The sequence below is a fragment of the Bombina bombina genome, chromosome 5 (genome assembly GCF_027579735.1).
Source record: "Bombina bombina isolate aBomBom1 chromosome 5, aBomBom1.pri, whole genome shotgun sequence".
Taxonomy (NCBI): domain Eukaryota; kingdom Metazoa; phylum Chordata; class Amphibia; order Anura; family Bombinatoridae; genus Bombina; species Bombina bombina.
In genome coordinates, this window is record NC_069503.1 from 1,067,092,820 (window position 1) to 1,067,109,106 (window position 16,287).

The following is a 16,287-nucleotide window of genomic DNA, read 5'->3' on the forward strand; positions in this document are numbered from 1 at the left end:
TCTGAGGTAACACATTTAATGAGTCTTAATGAGTCTGAAAGTTCTCCCTCAGACAGCAATTAACTGACCCCCAACTCAGTACACTGTGAGGGTACATCGGAAATAGCTAATAAAGCATCAGAGGATTCAGTATTCACATTAATACCTGACCTACTGCGTTTACCCTGTAATACTGGTAATTTAGATAATACCTCTGTAAGGGTAGTTGACATAACTGCAGCCATCTCTTGCAGAGTAAAAGAATTAGACGCACTAAAGATACTTGGCGTCGCTTGTGTGGGCGTTAAGGGTTGTGACACTTGAGGAGAATTGGATGGCATATCCTGGTTCTCTTCAGATTGAGAATCATCCTTAGGCACACTTTCCTGACCTAAAATATGCTTTTTACAGCGTAAGGCCCTTTCAGTACAAGAGGTACACAATGTAAGAGGGGGTTCCACAATGGCTTCTAAACACATAGAACAATGAGATTCCTCAATGTCAGACATGTTGGACAGACTAGTAATAACCACCAATAGTCGTTTAAACACTAATTGCTTTAAATAACTTTTTGAGAACGTGTACTGCGCCTTTAAGAAATAAAAAAGCATACAATTTTTCCAAAACTGCTTTAAACCGTTAATTTACTCATAAAAATTAACTAATCCTAAATAATGGCTCCAAAAATTATTGCACCCCAAGAGTAAGGGGGGGAATTAATCTCTAAAATGTATTTATAGACACAATTATGTTAAAGTCGACAAAAATACCCTCTGCACCTCGACACAGCTCTGCTGTGGTGCCTACCTGCCCCCAGGGTACTTCGAAATGACTCGATAACAATCCGGATAAGAGAACCTCTGCTTAGGCTCAAACAGAGCTAATGCCTGCTGCTTCCCAGCCAGAATACAGAGCGCGTCTGAGCGCGCAAAAATAAGCCCCGCCCATCATGACCAATGACCGAGTAGGCCTGAACAAGCGCATGGTGAAGCGGTCTCAAATTATAAGCCATGTGGAATCTTTACCCCTAAGTAACTCTCAATACGCTCAAAGTGTTTCCCAAACAACAAAACCGCTAAGCATATCTCCCAGTGTCTCTTTATAATGTAGTACTCAGAACACTGTCCATTATAATTTTTGGCCCAAAATGTCAACTGAATAAATAAAGCATAGATTTCAGTAACACCCCCTTTGTTTTACAGGTCTACTGCTTACCCCTTCCCATACAGGGAAATAAATGTCAGCCAGTTCTGATATACCAAGTCTCCTCAGAAATAAAGGGCTGCACATACCTCAATGCTGCTTGTAGCATAAACCGTTCTCCACGCTGAAGATGTCTCTTGTATTACCTTCAGAAGCTCTGTGGGAACCAACATGGATCTTAGTTACAGCTGCTAAGATCATTAACCTCAGGGCAGAAATCTTCTTCTATATCCCCCTGAGGGAAACAGTACTCACCGGTACCATTTAAAATAAAAAACTTCTTGATTGAAGAAACTAAAACTAACACCTCACTTTACCTCTTCCTAGTACAAACACAGGCAAAGAGAATGGCTGGTGGTAGAGGGAAGGGAGGAGCTATATATACAGCTCTGCTGTGGTGCTCTTTGCCACTTCCTGTTAGCAGGAGGATAATATCCCACAAGTAAGGATGAAATCCGTGGACTCGTCGTATCTTGTAGAAGACACTTTTACAATTCAGACAGAACATGTCATTTTAAATAACTCCCCAGTTTACTTTTTCATCTGGTTTGCTTCATTCTCTTGGTATCCTTTATTGGAAAGCAGACCTAGGTAATATTGTATGCCTTATCTGAATTGTAAAAGAAAACATGTGTGTTTCATAGCCCTTTAAGTAATAACTTTTGAACAGGTGACCCAAATTTTGGACCAATAGTACAGTTCACAGTATTCAAATTTCCTTTTCACATATCTTAAAAATTATATTTGACTGAAAACATTACAACTTTACTTACTTAGGATCAGTTATTCTCAGAATTTCTCGACACAGTCGCCCAATAAATGTGACCGATTCATCGACTGGAGGGAACTTAGGGATAGGAATATGAGTGGACTGGTACATACTCTGCCAATCCTGAATCTGAGAGAACAAAAGCACATTCTGTTACACTGAAGGAACGTTAAAACTAAAATATTTTCATGTAAAAGACATCTATTGAGACACTGGCTGATTAATAAATCTCTCAATGTTCTAGTTGTAGACTTAAAGGGCCATGAAAGTAATGCAGCATAGCTGTAAAAACCTGACTGGAAAATATCACCTGAACACCTCTATGTAAAAAAGAAATAGATTTTACCTCAAAAGTTCCTCAGTAGCCACATCCCATTGTAAAGGACTTCTAAGCAGCAAATCAGTATGTCTGTCCCGGGACAGCTAGGGGATTGAGCCTCATGAACTCGCATGTTATTTCCCTATTCAGTTTAAGGAAGTTTACTATGAAATCTCCTGAGATCACAGTAAAAGAGTTCAGGACCACAGCACTGTTAATGCTCATTGGCTGCAGTTCATTTCTTCATTATTATTTTTTTACCTGCAGCTGGGCAGCAGCTGAGTATAACTTTTTACAAAGAACTTACTCTGCTGAGCTGAGGAAATTGTGAGGTAAAATATCTTCCTTTTTTACATAGGGATGCTCAGGTGATATTTTTTTATTGTCAGCTTTTTACAGTTATACTGCATCAGTTTCAAGTGATTTAGCATATGAGTATTATGTCCCTTTAAGCCCTAAAAGCAGAATAAACAAAAAAAAGGAAATTTAAGTTTACCTGATAAATTGATTTCTTTTACAATATACCGAGTCCACGGTTTCATACTTTACTTGTGGGATATATTCCTCCTGCTAACAGGAAGTGGCAAAGAGCACCACAGCAGAGCTGCTATATAGCTCCTTCCCTAACTCCTCCCACCAGTCATTCGACCGAAGGTATAGGAAGAAAAAGGGAAAGAACCATTAAGGTGCAGGGGTGACTGAAGTTTATATAAAAACAAATCCTGTCTCAAAATGACAGGGTGGGCCGTGGACTCAGTATATCGTAAAAGAAATGAATTTATCAGGTAAGCATTAATTTCCTTTTCTTTTACAAGATATACCGAGTCTACGGTTTCATCCTTTACTTGTAGGATACCAATACCAAAGCTTTAGGACACGGATGAAAGGGAGGGACAAGAAAGGATCCTAAACGGAAGGCACCACTGCTTGAAGCACCTTTCTCCCAAAAATAGCCTCAGAAGAAGCAAAAGTATCAAATTTGTAAAATTTGGAAAAAGTATGAAGGGAGGACCAAGTCGCAGCCTTACAAATCGGTTCAACAGAAGCATTGTTTTTAAAAGCCCATGTGGAAGCCACAGCTTTAGTGGAATGAGCCGTAATCTTCTCAGGAGGCTGCTGTCCAGCAGTCTCGTATGCCAAACGTATGATGCTTTTCAGCCAAAAAGAGAGAGATGTAGCTGTAGCTTTTTGACCTCTACGCTTTCCAGAATAAACCACAAACAGAGAGGATGTTTGATGGAAATCTTTGGTTGCTTGCAAGTAAAACTTCAAAGCACGAACCACGTCTAAGTTATGTAACAGATGCTCCTTCTTAGAAGAAGGATTAGGACAAAGAGAAGGAACAACAATTTCCTGATTAATATTCTTATTTGAAACAACCTTAGGAAGGAATCCAGGTTTAGTACGCAAAACCACCTTATCAGAATGGAAGATAAGATAAGGGGAATCACATTGTAATGCAGAAAGCTCAGAAACTCTTCAAGCAGAAGAGATAGCGACTAAAAATAAAACTTTCCAAGATAACAGCTTAATATCTATGGAATGCATGGGTTCAAACGGAACCCCTTGAAGAACATTAAGAATTAGATTCAAGCTCCATGGCGGAGCAATCGGCTTGAACACAGGCTTGATTCTGATTAAAGCCTGACAAAATGCCTGAACATCTGGGACATCAGCCAGACGCTTGTGAAGCAAAATTGACAAAGCAGAAATTTGTCCCTTCAAGGAACTAGCTGATAAACCCTTCTCCAATCCTTCTTGGAGAAAAGACAAAATCCTAGGAATCCTGATCTTACTCCATGAGTAACCCTTGGATTCACACCAATAAAGATATTTACGCCATATCTTATGGTAAATTTTTCTAGTGACCGGCTTGCGAGCCTGAATCAGGGTATCAATGACCGGCTCAGAGAAACCCCGCTTAGATAAAATCAACCGTTCAATCTCCAAGCAGTGAGATGCAGAGAAGCTAGATTTGGATGTTGGAACGGACCTTGAATGAGAAGGTCCTTTCTCAATGGCAGTCTCCACGGTGGCAGAGACGACATGTCCACTAGATCTGCATACCAGGTCCTGCGTGGCCACGCAGGCGCTATTAGAATTACAGAAGCCCTCTTCTGTTTGATTCTGGCAATCACCCGAGGAATTAGAGGAAATGGTGGAAACACATAAGCCACGTTGAACGACCAAGGTACTGCTAGAGCATCTATCAGTACCGCCTGGGGATCCCTTGACCTGGACCCGTAACGTGGAAGTTTGGCATTCTGTCGAGATGCCATCAGATCCAATTCTGGTGTGCCCCATTGACGAGTCAAGGCTGCAAACACCTCCGGATGGAGTTCCCACAAGCCGAAACGCGTATGCTCTAATCCACAGCTGTTTTGTATCTTGGATTTTGTATGTGTTTTTATGGTGGAGTGTAACTTGAACTTTTAAATACCCTGATGGGAAGAATAAATGTTAAGTTTTATACTTTGGACTGGCTCAATCTCTCTATTTTCTATTCGTTTATGCTGACCAGCACTTGAGCCTTCCACCCCTGCATTGGAGTCGAGCATTTTGGTCAGAAGTGCCGCTTGTTCCAGCACTGGATATCGGGAATTCATCCATTTGATTGGTGGAGCCGTGCCACACCCTCCACACGCCTACGCCTGGTTTTGCAGAGCAAGCTCCGGAGTTCCCGGGATATACCACTTACGGACGGAGCACATAGACGTAAGAATTGTGTTGTCCCTTAGGCACATCCGCCTCTGATTGTGACCGGTATCCTCCGTATGGACTTGGATGGCAAAGTAAGTCTTCACTTTCAAGTATCGCAACTCACCCACTGATAGCCAGCAGTTCCTACGCCCACGGCATGACGATCCCTTTTGAGAGTGTTAGAGGATGGCTGGCAGGTAAATCACATTTGAATTTAAATACTTGACTGCATCTGTAATTATACGCTACTTCTGATCGGTAGCGGCCTTACACGCCCAAGGTTTGGCGGAAAGCTTGAAGGCTTTTTGGATTGTATATGGATTGTATATGGGCAACTTTGTCATTATACCATTTACACACTGTGTTATAATATAACTTTCTTGCTACAACATTAACTCAGGCATTATATCTGGCCATAGGCTCCTCCAAGTTCAGCACATAATACGTGAACTGTGCTTTGACTTTTATCATTATTTGAACACTACGGCCTCAATCTCTGTTTCCTCCTATTTCTCCTGTTTGTAATAAATTTCCTGACTCTGAAAGTTCTCCCTCAGACATAAAATCCCTAACCCCCAAATCAGAGCATTGGGAGTTAACATCGGAAATGGCCACTAAGGCGTCAGAGGGTTCAGTATTTGCATTAATATCTGACCTATGGCGTTTACCCTGTAAACCTGGCAGCTTAGACAATACCTCTGTAAGGGTAGTAGACATGACTGCCGCCATATCTTGCAAAGAAAAAGAAGTAGACGCACTAGAAGTACTTGGCATCGCTTGCGTGGGCGTTAAAGGTTGTGACACTTGGGGAGAATTAGATGGCATATGCTGACTCTCTGCAAACTGAGAATCCTCCTGAGGCCCACTTTCTCTATTTAAAATATGATCTTTACAGTGTAAGGCCCTTTCAGTGCACAATGTAAGAGGGGGTTCCACCATGGCTTCTAAACACATAGAACACTGACTTCCCATGTCAGACATGTTGTACAGACTAGTAATAACAAGTCTTTCCCAACCTTATAATATGAGAAAAAACAAACAGCACAAAAAACGGTTACTGCGCCTTTAAGATAAAAAAAGTGTACACTGTTTTGCAAAGTTGATAAAACGATAATCAAAATGACCAATTTTGTGATTTTTAGAGCCTAGAGTGGCAGCAGATGTTGCACCACAAGTAAAAAGGAGAGATAAATTAAAATTTTAGCAAATTAGGCAGTAAACGAACAATCTGCAGACAATTTTTCACTAAATGACTTCTGCACCTCGCCACAGCTCTGCTGTGGCACCTACCAGCCCCCAAGACCTGTCAAAAACGATCCGGTCTCTCTCCAAAGTACAGCATCACAGTCTGGGTCCAACGGGAGCTAATGGCTGCTACCTCTCCAGAAAAAACTAACTGCGCACTGAAGCACGAAAATAGGCCCCGCCCATCCTGTCTGATGAGCCAAAAATAAAGAAAAACGCATGGGAAGCGTTTTCAACTAACATATGTACACACTGCTTTTAAAATAAATATGCCATGTGAACCCCACAGAAATTATACAACTCAGCCTCAAAAAACCTCCATTTATCGTTAACAGAAGGTTGCCTAGGCTGCCCCAGTGTCTAACCACATAGCCCTTAAGTATCCCCAGGAATTTAGACTGGGATAAAAATATATAGGCTACCACAGTATCACCCCATAATAAGGAATACTGCTTACCCTTGCCCCTTATGGGGAATATGTCAGCCAGTTTCTGATATATCATGTCTCCTCAGAATATAAATGACTGCACATACCTTGAAATTGCTTGCAGCAAGAAAAACATTCCCCCATACTGAAGACTTCTCCTGTACTTCCTCAGCATCACTAGTGGGAACGAACATCGATCTTAGTTACTACCGCTAAGATCATCAGACTCAAGGCATGATTCTTCATCCCTATCATGCCAGAGTAAAACAGTACACACCGGTACCATTTAAAATAAAAAAATATTGATTGAAGAAAAACTAAACTATCTTTTTATCACCACATAAACTTTACCCTTCCTATTGCTATGCATAGGCAAAGAGAATGACTGGGGGGAGGGGTTAGGGGAGGAGCTATATAGCAGCTCTGCTGTGGTGCTCTTTGCCACTTCCTGTTAGCAGGAGGAATATATCCCACAAGTAAAGGATGAAACCGTGGACTCGGTATATCTTGTAAAAGAAAAGTTGTTTTTAGCACAGGAAGATTTGTTTTTCAAACAACAAAAAAGCATAATACAGTTTAAACTGCCCTCTTATGTTCAACAAAGAAAAACAACCAACACAACAATCTTAAAGTGATTACGCTGGATTTGCTAGCGCAACAAATAAAGGGGACTTTCAGTCATGAGGTTTAAAATACTTCATGTAGTGTATGTCGCCCAGATAGCCTCAGGCCGCCCGCAGCAGCTATTTTTTCAATGAGGTGATCTTTCCACCTCTTAGCCAATAGCGGTACGGCCCAGCTGGCATTAAAAAAAGAATGTGCAAAATTTGATAATAGAAGTAGACTCTAAAGTCTCTTAAAACTGCATACTCAATAAGATTAATTAAAGTATAATTTTAAGTTTAGTGTCCCTTTAACCAAAAAACAAACAAAAAAACTGCACCTATTCCAATGGTTCATATTTAAAATGTCTTGACATCTGACATCAAACACTGCATTCCATAACAGTGATCAGTACTACAGGTGGGAATGTGCACAAACAAATAATATATTACGCTTTTCTGGGTGAGTAACATAATTAGAATATCTTTACCTGAATCACAGAATATAACAAATAATCTTATATAGAGGCCTTGAAACAAGATTTACTAACCACTTAATAGAGTTTAATAAATATCTTATCAAGGGATAACCATCATCAGAAGCAACCATGTTAATGTGCAGGAAATACAGGAAATTAAAAATGTAAAAATTTAAGATGTACTGTATTTAACAGTAGTATTCAAGGTGTGGGTTACATATAAAGCTGTACAAAAGTGATTTTATTGTGAAACCCTGTACCAACTAGAACTAAGCTCAGAAGCAGAGCCAACTGGTTCTATTAAAGGGACATGAATCCAATATTTTTATTTCATGATTCAGATAGAGAATACAATTTGAAACAACATTCCATATTACTTCTATTATTTAATTTGCTTCATTCTTCAGATATCCTTTGTTGAAGAAATGGCAATGCACAAGGGTGAGCCAATCACACAAGGCATCTTTGCAAAGTCACTAATCAGCAGCTATTGAGCCTATTTAGATATGCTTTTCAACAAAGGACATCAAGAGAATGGAGCAAATTAGATAGTAGTAAATTGAAAAGTTGTATAAAATGACATGCTCTTTCTAAATCATGAAAGAAAAAAAATTGGGTTTCATGTCCCTTTAAGAAGTACATCTTAGGTTTTAATTGTAAATATCAAGAAATTGGTAAACAACCTTTTTTCATATTTAAATAGCAATAGGAGCATTTACATATGTGATGCTGTACAGAAATCATACAGAATAGTATTTATTTTTTATAATATACTAGTCCTAAAGCCCGTTCACATGGGCCATTTTTTGCAGTACAGCAGTCCCACCCCCCTTGCTCTCTCTCTCTCTCCACCTCTCTTTTGTGCTCTCTCCCCCTCTCTTTTGCGCTTTCTCTCGCTCCACCTCTCTTTTGCTCTCTCTCTCCCCCTCTCTTTTGCGCTCTCTCTCCCCCTCTCTATTGCGCTCTCTCTCCCCCTCTCTTTTGCTCTCTCTCCCCCTCTCTTTTGCGTGCTCTCTCCCCTCTCTTTTGCGCTCTCTCTCTCCCCCCTCTCTTTTGCGCTCTCTCTCTCCCCCCTCTCTTTTGAGCTCTCTCTCCACCCTCTCTTTTGCGCTCTCTCCCCCCTCTCTTTTGCTCCTTCTCTCCCCCTCTTTTGCTTTCTCTCCCCCTCTCTTTTGCTCTCTCTCCCCCCTCTCTTTTGCGCTCTCTCTCCCCCCCTCTCTTTTACGCTCTCTCTCTCCCCCTCTCTTTTGCGGTCTCTCTCTCTTTTGGCTCTCTCTCCCCCACTCTCTTGCGCGCTCTCCCCCTCTCTTTTGCACTCTGTCTCCCCCTCTCTTTTGTGCTCTCTCTCCCCCCTCTCTTGCGCTCTCTCTCTCTCTCCCCCTCTCTTTTGCGCTCTCTCTCTCCCCCCCCTCTCTTTTGCGCTCTCTCTCCCCCTCTCTTTTGCACTCTCTCCCCCCTCTCTTTTGCGCTCTCTCTCCCCCTCTCTTTTGCGCTCTCTCTCTCCCCCTCTCTTTTGCGGTCTCTCTCCCCCACTCTCTTGCGCGCTCTCCCCCTCTCTTTTGCACTCTGTCTCCCACTCTCTTTTGTGCTCTCACTCCCCCCTCTCTTGCGCTCTCTCTCCCCCCTCTCTTTTGCGCTCTCTCTCTCCCCCTCTCTTTTGCGCTCTCTCTCTCTCCCCCCCTCTCTTTTGCTCTCTCTCTGCCCCCTCTCTTTTGCTCTCTCTCTGCCCCCTCTCTTTTGCTCTCTCTCTCCCCCTCTCTCTTTTGCTCTGTCTCTCTCACCTCTCTTTTGCTCTCTCTCTCTCCATCCCTCTCTTTTTCTCTCTCTCCCCCCCTCTCTATTGCTTTCTCCCCCCCTCTCTTTTTCGCTCTTTCCCCTCTATTTTGCTCTCTCTCCCCCCTCTCTTCTGCACTTTCCCCTCTCTTTAGCTCTTTCCTGTCTCTTTTTGTCTCTCCCCTCTCTCGCACTGACCGCGCCTGGCCACGCCCACTTTCGCTGCAACAGCATGTCAGGTAAGGCCAGGTGTGTTTGTCCTCATGCTGTCTCTAATGCGCATTACAGCTTCGGACAAACACAATTGGCCTTCTCTCCCCCTCTTTTGCTTTCTCTCCACCCTCTCTTTTGCTTTCTCTCCCCCTCTCTTTTGCTTTCACTCCCCCTCTCTTTTGCTCTCTCTCCCCCTCTCTTTTGCTCTCTCTCTCCCCCCCCTCTCTTTTACGCTCTCTCTCTCCCCGTCTCTTTTGCGGTCTCTCTCTCTTTTGGCTCTCTCTCCCCCACTCTCTTGCGCGCTCTCCCCCTCTCTTTTGCACTCTCTCTCCCCCCTCTCTTGCGCTCTCTCTCCCCCCTCTCTTTTGCGCTCTCTCTATCTCTCCCCCTCTCTTTTGCGCTCTCTCTCTCCGCCCCTCTCTTTTGCGCTCTCTCTCTCCGCCCCTCTCTTTTGCGCTCTCTCTCTCCGCCCCTCTCTTTTGCACTCTCTATCCCCCCTCTCTTTTGCACTCTCTCTCTCCCCCCTCTCATTTGCACTCTCTCTCTCCCCCCTCTCATTTGCACTCTCTCTCCCCCCCTCTCTTTTGCTCTCTCTCTGCCCCCTCTCTTTTGCTCTCTCTCTCCCCCCTCTCATTTGCTCTCTGTCTCCCCCTCTCTCTTTTGCTCTGTCTCTCTCACCTCTCTTTTGCTCTCTCTCTCCATCACTCTCTTTTTCTCTCTCTCTCCCCCCCTCTCTATTGCTTTCTCCCCCCCTCTCTTTTTCGCTCTTTCCCCTCTATTTTGCTCTCTCTCCCCCCTCTCTTCTGCACTTTCCCCTCTCTTTAGCTCTTTCCTATCTCTTTTTGTCTCTCCCCTCTCTATTTCTCTCCCCTCTCTCGCACTGACCGCGCCTGGCCACGCCCACTTTCGCTGCAACAGCATGTCAGGTAAGGCCAGGTGTGTTTGTCCTCATGCTGTCTCTAATGCGCATTACAGCTTCGGACAAACACACTTGGCCTTTTATATAGTAGGATATTATCCTACATCTAGGAAACAGCTACCATTAAGCATAAAAAAACAGCTTTTTAGATTGTGCAACCCTGAATAGGGCATGTTTTTTGGGCTGAAATATGATACAGCATTTTATTGTTTTACTGTTTAGTACTTTAGTTGGTTCTACACCACTGCACACACCTGATACCGGGGTATCAAGCTATTGGCCAGGAAAGCAGAGCTGTTGTAACTGTAGTGTCTTTTTGTTCTGTGCCTTTAAGTTATAGATTTGTTTGTATCTCATCCAAGGCAGTATCTGTTTGTAAGAGAATACTTCTAAATCAGGTAACTTGTTACCATAGTAACATGACATGTGACTACATTACTCTGTCCATTCCATCATATTATTTTAGTTATTCCTATATAATTAATAACTTTTTTAGTGTTTTTAAACACCAAAACAGTTTATTTTCCTTCTTTTATGTTTTTGTTATATGTATATGAAAACTATGTAAAATTATGCAGAAAACAGACCCCCTCCCTTTTGTGGGTATATGCAGGTTGCCCTTCATTTTTATGTTGATCCTTTATGCCTGATTATAGAACATATGTTATGGTACAGACTGCAATTGAACATACTTACAGTAAATAGTTTCCAGCAATATGGTGATACCATCATGCTTATTGCAGAGTAAAGCCAGAACATTTTTACTTAAAGGCACAGTGTACTCAGACAAGCAGCTGATAAGACTTCATTGCATTCAAAGTTTCTGCAGGAACACTCTTGCATAAGTTACTTTAAATAGCAAAATAAAAGTAAACAAGCATTTTGTAAACATTTTAATACACCCTAACAGGTCAAATGGATCACTGGGAATACAAAGAGGAGAACATTTTACAGTACAATTTTTACCTTGGATCTAAGGAAGTTGTTGCACTCCTGCTCCACGTTATAGTTGACAATACGAGACACCTCCTCCTGCCATATTTTCAATCCATAGATACTAACATAATCCTGAATGTACTCAAATGAGCGGTGGAATCCATCCATTGTAGCTGCCATTTCCTTTAACTTTGGCAGCAATTCACTAGGCTACAATAAAAACAAAAAGGTATTTATATCAGTAACCATACAAAACAATCAACAACAACTAAAGGTTTGTTGCCATTAAAGTGCAACAGAAAAATGCCTTAATGCTCTAGAGCAGTTTACTATTGCACTTCTGTGTGCCCCAATCTATGTTACTCCGTAACAGTTATGTGGTTAAACACAAATGCACTGGCACTCCTGAGCTGGACATGGTTGATCCTTGGATACTACACACATATGCAGCTCCCATGCTGTGTTTAGGTTTAAGAATGGTCACTTTTAATTAGACTTGAACTACATGTTTAACCCATCTGTGGGGTTTAAAGGGACACTGAACACTAAATAGATTTCATGCACCTCCCTCTGATCATGGGTGCTGCCATATTGGAACTTAAGTTACACTGCAGGTACCTGAAGTTGAGTTGCTGCACATGCGCAAACAGGTCAGCACTGGAAACTAGTGAATGATAGATTTCAGCATTGCAGCACCCATGACTAGAGGGAGGCCGGGAATAACCTCAATATTATGCTTATAACATGTATTTAGTGCTCAATGTCCCTTTAAGTAAATACAGTAAAATACTTTAGCATATTAGAGCATTTTACTATTGTACTTTTATGTCCCTTTAAAATTCGTTCCTGGTAGCTGGTAACATTTGCATAATATGATACAATAATATGATCTTCAGATATATATTCCTAAAATAATTATAGGTTTATATCATATGAAAAGTTATCACATTTTTGAGATTTAACCAAATACTAAAGCTATCCACTCAGAAGTGTGATTTTACGGATTCTGATTGTACTTTGAAAGTTTCTGTGTAACTTTAACAAAGGATTATATTCTAGATATTTCTGTTTATGTTTTCCTATATGCATAACACTTTGGGCTCCATGTACTAAGCCGTCAATTCATCCGTCATTGTAGACGCGGATAAACTCGCCTTTACTCGCCGCGGGCGAAATGGTGTCCGCTGTCGCTATGTACTAATATTCCCCCAATAAATAGACAAGTCTAGCCCGCCGCGAGCAGTTGCGGATTGTTGATAAATTTGACGCCTCGCTCGCCGCGACTAAGCTGATGTACTTAACTTTCAGTTGAATTGTCTGGCCAATTATTAACACGTGACATGCAAGGTGTCACGAACATCATAGTAGTCGCGGGAATAGAATTTTGCTCCTATAAAAGTTCAACTTATCTAAACAACTTTATTATTGTTCAAAATTTTTTGAAGAGTGATAACAGAGCGTTATTTTTGTAATATTTATTTACAATTTGGATATGGCTTCATCTGGATCTGATAATATATAAATATTAATATAAAAATAATTATAAAGATTGACAACTATACAATACAAATTTAAATAGATTACTCTTTAATTACAGTCGACAAATTGGGCGCAATTTATGTACATGGAAATGAGAGACAAATTAGACGCCAGTTATGCTGTTAGTACAATGCTGATATTACTGCCTTTTATATATGTCTAGACTGGCGTCTAGATTGACTTTCCTATTGTTTTGTACCTTGCCCGCCACCTAAAAGGTGGCGAGGCAAAAATAACGAGGTGGGAGCGGAAATTGTAGCGAGCGGACAAATAGATTTTTTAGTACATTCGTTTTTGGCGAGTTGGTGGTCAAATGTGTCTAATTACAGTGAAAAATGGAGCGGTAGCGAGGTTTGGCGGATAAGTACGCTCGCAATTTTAAAGATGCGAGTTTTAACATAATTGACGGCTTTGTACATATCAGTTTGCGAATTTTGACGCGAGATTTGTTGCGGGTAGCTCGCTGACTGCTTAGTACATGGAGCCCTTTGAATTTTTAAATATGTAAATAAGCCTGACAGTCAGATAGTGGGCTGGACAGTGGTGGTCACTGGGTGTGTCTGAAGTTCCCTCATAGCCCTGATTATATTCTCCACATTTTAACCCTGCAGGGCTCCCTGACCAGTTGTATGCAGGTGAAGATTGCTCAAAATTCACAATACTTATTTAATTGATAAAAAAAAAGTATTGTGTACTAAACTAGAGCACTGATTAAAGGGATATGAAAAACTTTTTTCTTTTATGATTCAGACAGGGCGTACAATTTTCCCATTTTCTTTATTTGCTTGGTATCTTTTGTTGAAAATCAGGTATGTAAGCTCAGGAGCTTGCACATGTCTCAAGAACTATAAAGGCAGCACTTTTGCAAGAATGTAATTCATATTTAAGAGTACTAGATGGCAGCACTATTTCCTGCCATCAAGTGATCCATACACCTAATTAGGTGTCTCTATAACAAAGAATAAGATGGGTACGAAGCAAATGTGATAATAGCAGTAAAATGGAATCTTTTTAAACATTGTATGCTCTGTCAAAATAAAATGTTTCAGTGGTCTCAAAGTGCTGGCCCTGGGGCTATATGCAGCCCTCAAAATAGTTTAATCTGGCCCTCCCTTGTTTATTAGGTAAATTATTAATTTGACCCCATCAATTTCTTTAAGGTTCTAAGAGGTGTAACAAGTTAATCTATATGGGCCCTCTAACACTTTTTATTCAGTTCCAGAATGATCACTTCACTTAGCACTCACAAGATAAATATAAACTATTGTTGTGTACAGCTCCTACCCTGCACTACTACTTGGGTAAATGTCACTTCCAGTTTCTAGTATATCCAGTTCCAGAGCACTTGCTCTGTTCAAGTGGCCCCTATGGGGGTAAAAAACGTGGCCAGTGGCCCCCGGATACAATGAGCTCGATACCACTGTTTTTTTGTTTTGTTTCATTTGCTTCAAACTGAGTAGGTATCTCAGTGTCAGGTGCACCCCTGCTAGCCCTGTGAGATTCAGTATCCCAGACACGTTTATTACTTTTATGAGAGGCAGCTTTCATCTCTCTGGGACTTCCAGGCTCTGCGCTTTCTTAGAGAATTTAAGTTGTCTCCCTTTAAAGTCTGCACTACAATTGTACTCCAAGATGGAGAGTTTTTGATACTTAATCTTTAACTCCTTTAAAACCTGAAATTAACTTTGGAATGAACAGAAAATGAACTTACAGTGACTAAATTTAACTGTATAAAATTAAGATCATGTTAACCAGATTCTTTGTACTAAAACCAACAAAAATGTACGCGAGCCAATATGAACAAAATACAATGTTTTGTATATACTGGGGCATTGCATTTATTCTAAAATCACAATTCGAGGTGCAAGTGAACCTCCTACTACTTTACACTACACTACATTAATTACAGCAATGACAGAAGAAACAAAAAATAAGTTGATTATAATGTCCCTTTAAGATAGCACAGGTATATGCTGCCTTTACATCCTTGTCTGGCAGATACATTTTGTAGTCTGTAGAGAGCATGGTATTTGCATCTCTATATTGGAGAATGGGAACTGTATAGGGAGGTAAAAAAACAACAATTATAGGATGCTAGTACTTAATAAACTTACCCTTGCTCTTGGGTTGAAGATAAGTCCCTTGTGAAGTGCCAGAGCAACTCTCTTAACAAGCTCCTTCCTTATACCATCTTCCAATAGCTGTTTTGGATCTACCTGAAAAAAAATATATACAATGACATTATAAGGACATTAAAGACTAGAGATGTTCATTCGTTTCGTTATGGAAATTGGTTATTCATTTTAAAGAAATTCATTAATATTCATTCGTTTTTTTAAAAATGAATTTTATAGGAGCAATACTTACCTTTTGTGCGTCGGAGAGTCACGCTAACCCTCTTCTTCACAGAACCCCAGCCTCGCTAGCAGGAGGCTTAGCACGGCGGCTTCCAGGGCCTGCACTAAAGGGAGACGGCTGTGCTAAGCCTCCTATTGGCGCAACCGGGGTTCTGTGAAAAAAAAAAGAGGACGGGATTAGCGTGCTCTCCAGCACACAAAAAACATAATTTATGTAAGAACTTACCTGATAAATTCATTTCTTTCATATTAGCAAGAGTCCATGAGCTAGTGACGTATGGGATATACATTCCTACCAGGAGGGGCAAAGTTTCCCAAACCTTAAAATGCCTATAAATACACCCCTCACCACACCCACAAATCAGTTTAACGAATAGCCAAGAAGTGGGGTGATAAGAAAAAAGTGAGAAAGCATAAAAAATAAGGAATTGGAATAATTGTGCTTTATACAAAAAAATCATAACCACCACAAGAAAGGGTGGGCCTCATGGACTCTTGCTAATATGAAAGAAATGAATTTATCAGGTAAGTTCTTACATAAATTATGTTTTCTTTCATGTAATTAGCAAGAGTCCATGAGCTAGTGACGTATGGGATAATGACTACCCAAGATGTGGATCTTTCCACGCAAGAGTCACTAGAGAGGGAGGGATAAAATAAAGACAGCCAATTCCTGCTGAAAATAATCCACACCCAAAATAAAGTTTAATGAAAACATAAGCAGAAAATTCAAACTGAAACCGCTGCCTGAAGTACTTTTCTACCAAAAACTGCTTCAGAAGAAGAAAACACATCAAAATGGTAGAATTTAGTAAAAGTATGCAAAG

The 16,287-nt window shown here is 40.9% G+C and overlaps 1 protein-coding gene across 1 annotated transcript in view; it reads right to left on the reverse strand.

Annotated features, from left to right (window-relative positions):
• The window catches only part of LOC128661721 (WASH complex subunit 5-like), a 115,284-nt gene that overhangs the window by 14,457 nt on the left and 84,540 nt on the right, over positions 1 to 16,287 (reverse strand). The window contains exons 18-20 of the mRNA XM_053715944.1: positions 15,218 to 15,319; positions 11,595 to 11,774; positions 1,956 to 2,080 (exon numbers count right to left, since the gene is read on the reverse strand). Of these exons, the coding sequence (XP_053571919.1) occupies positions 1,956 to 2,080; positions 11,595 to 11,774; positions 15,218 to 15,319 (407 nt within the window). The remainder of the gene's footprint in view (positions 1 to 1,955; positions 2,081 to 11,594; positions 11,775 to 15,217; positions 15,320 to 16,287) is intronic.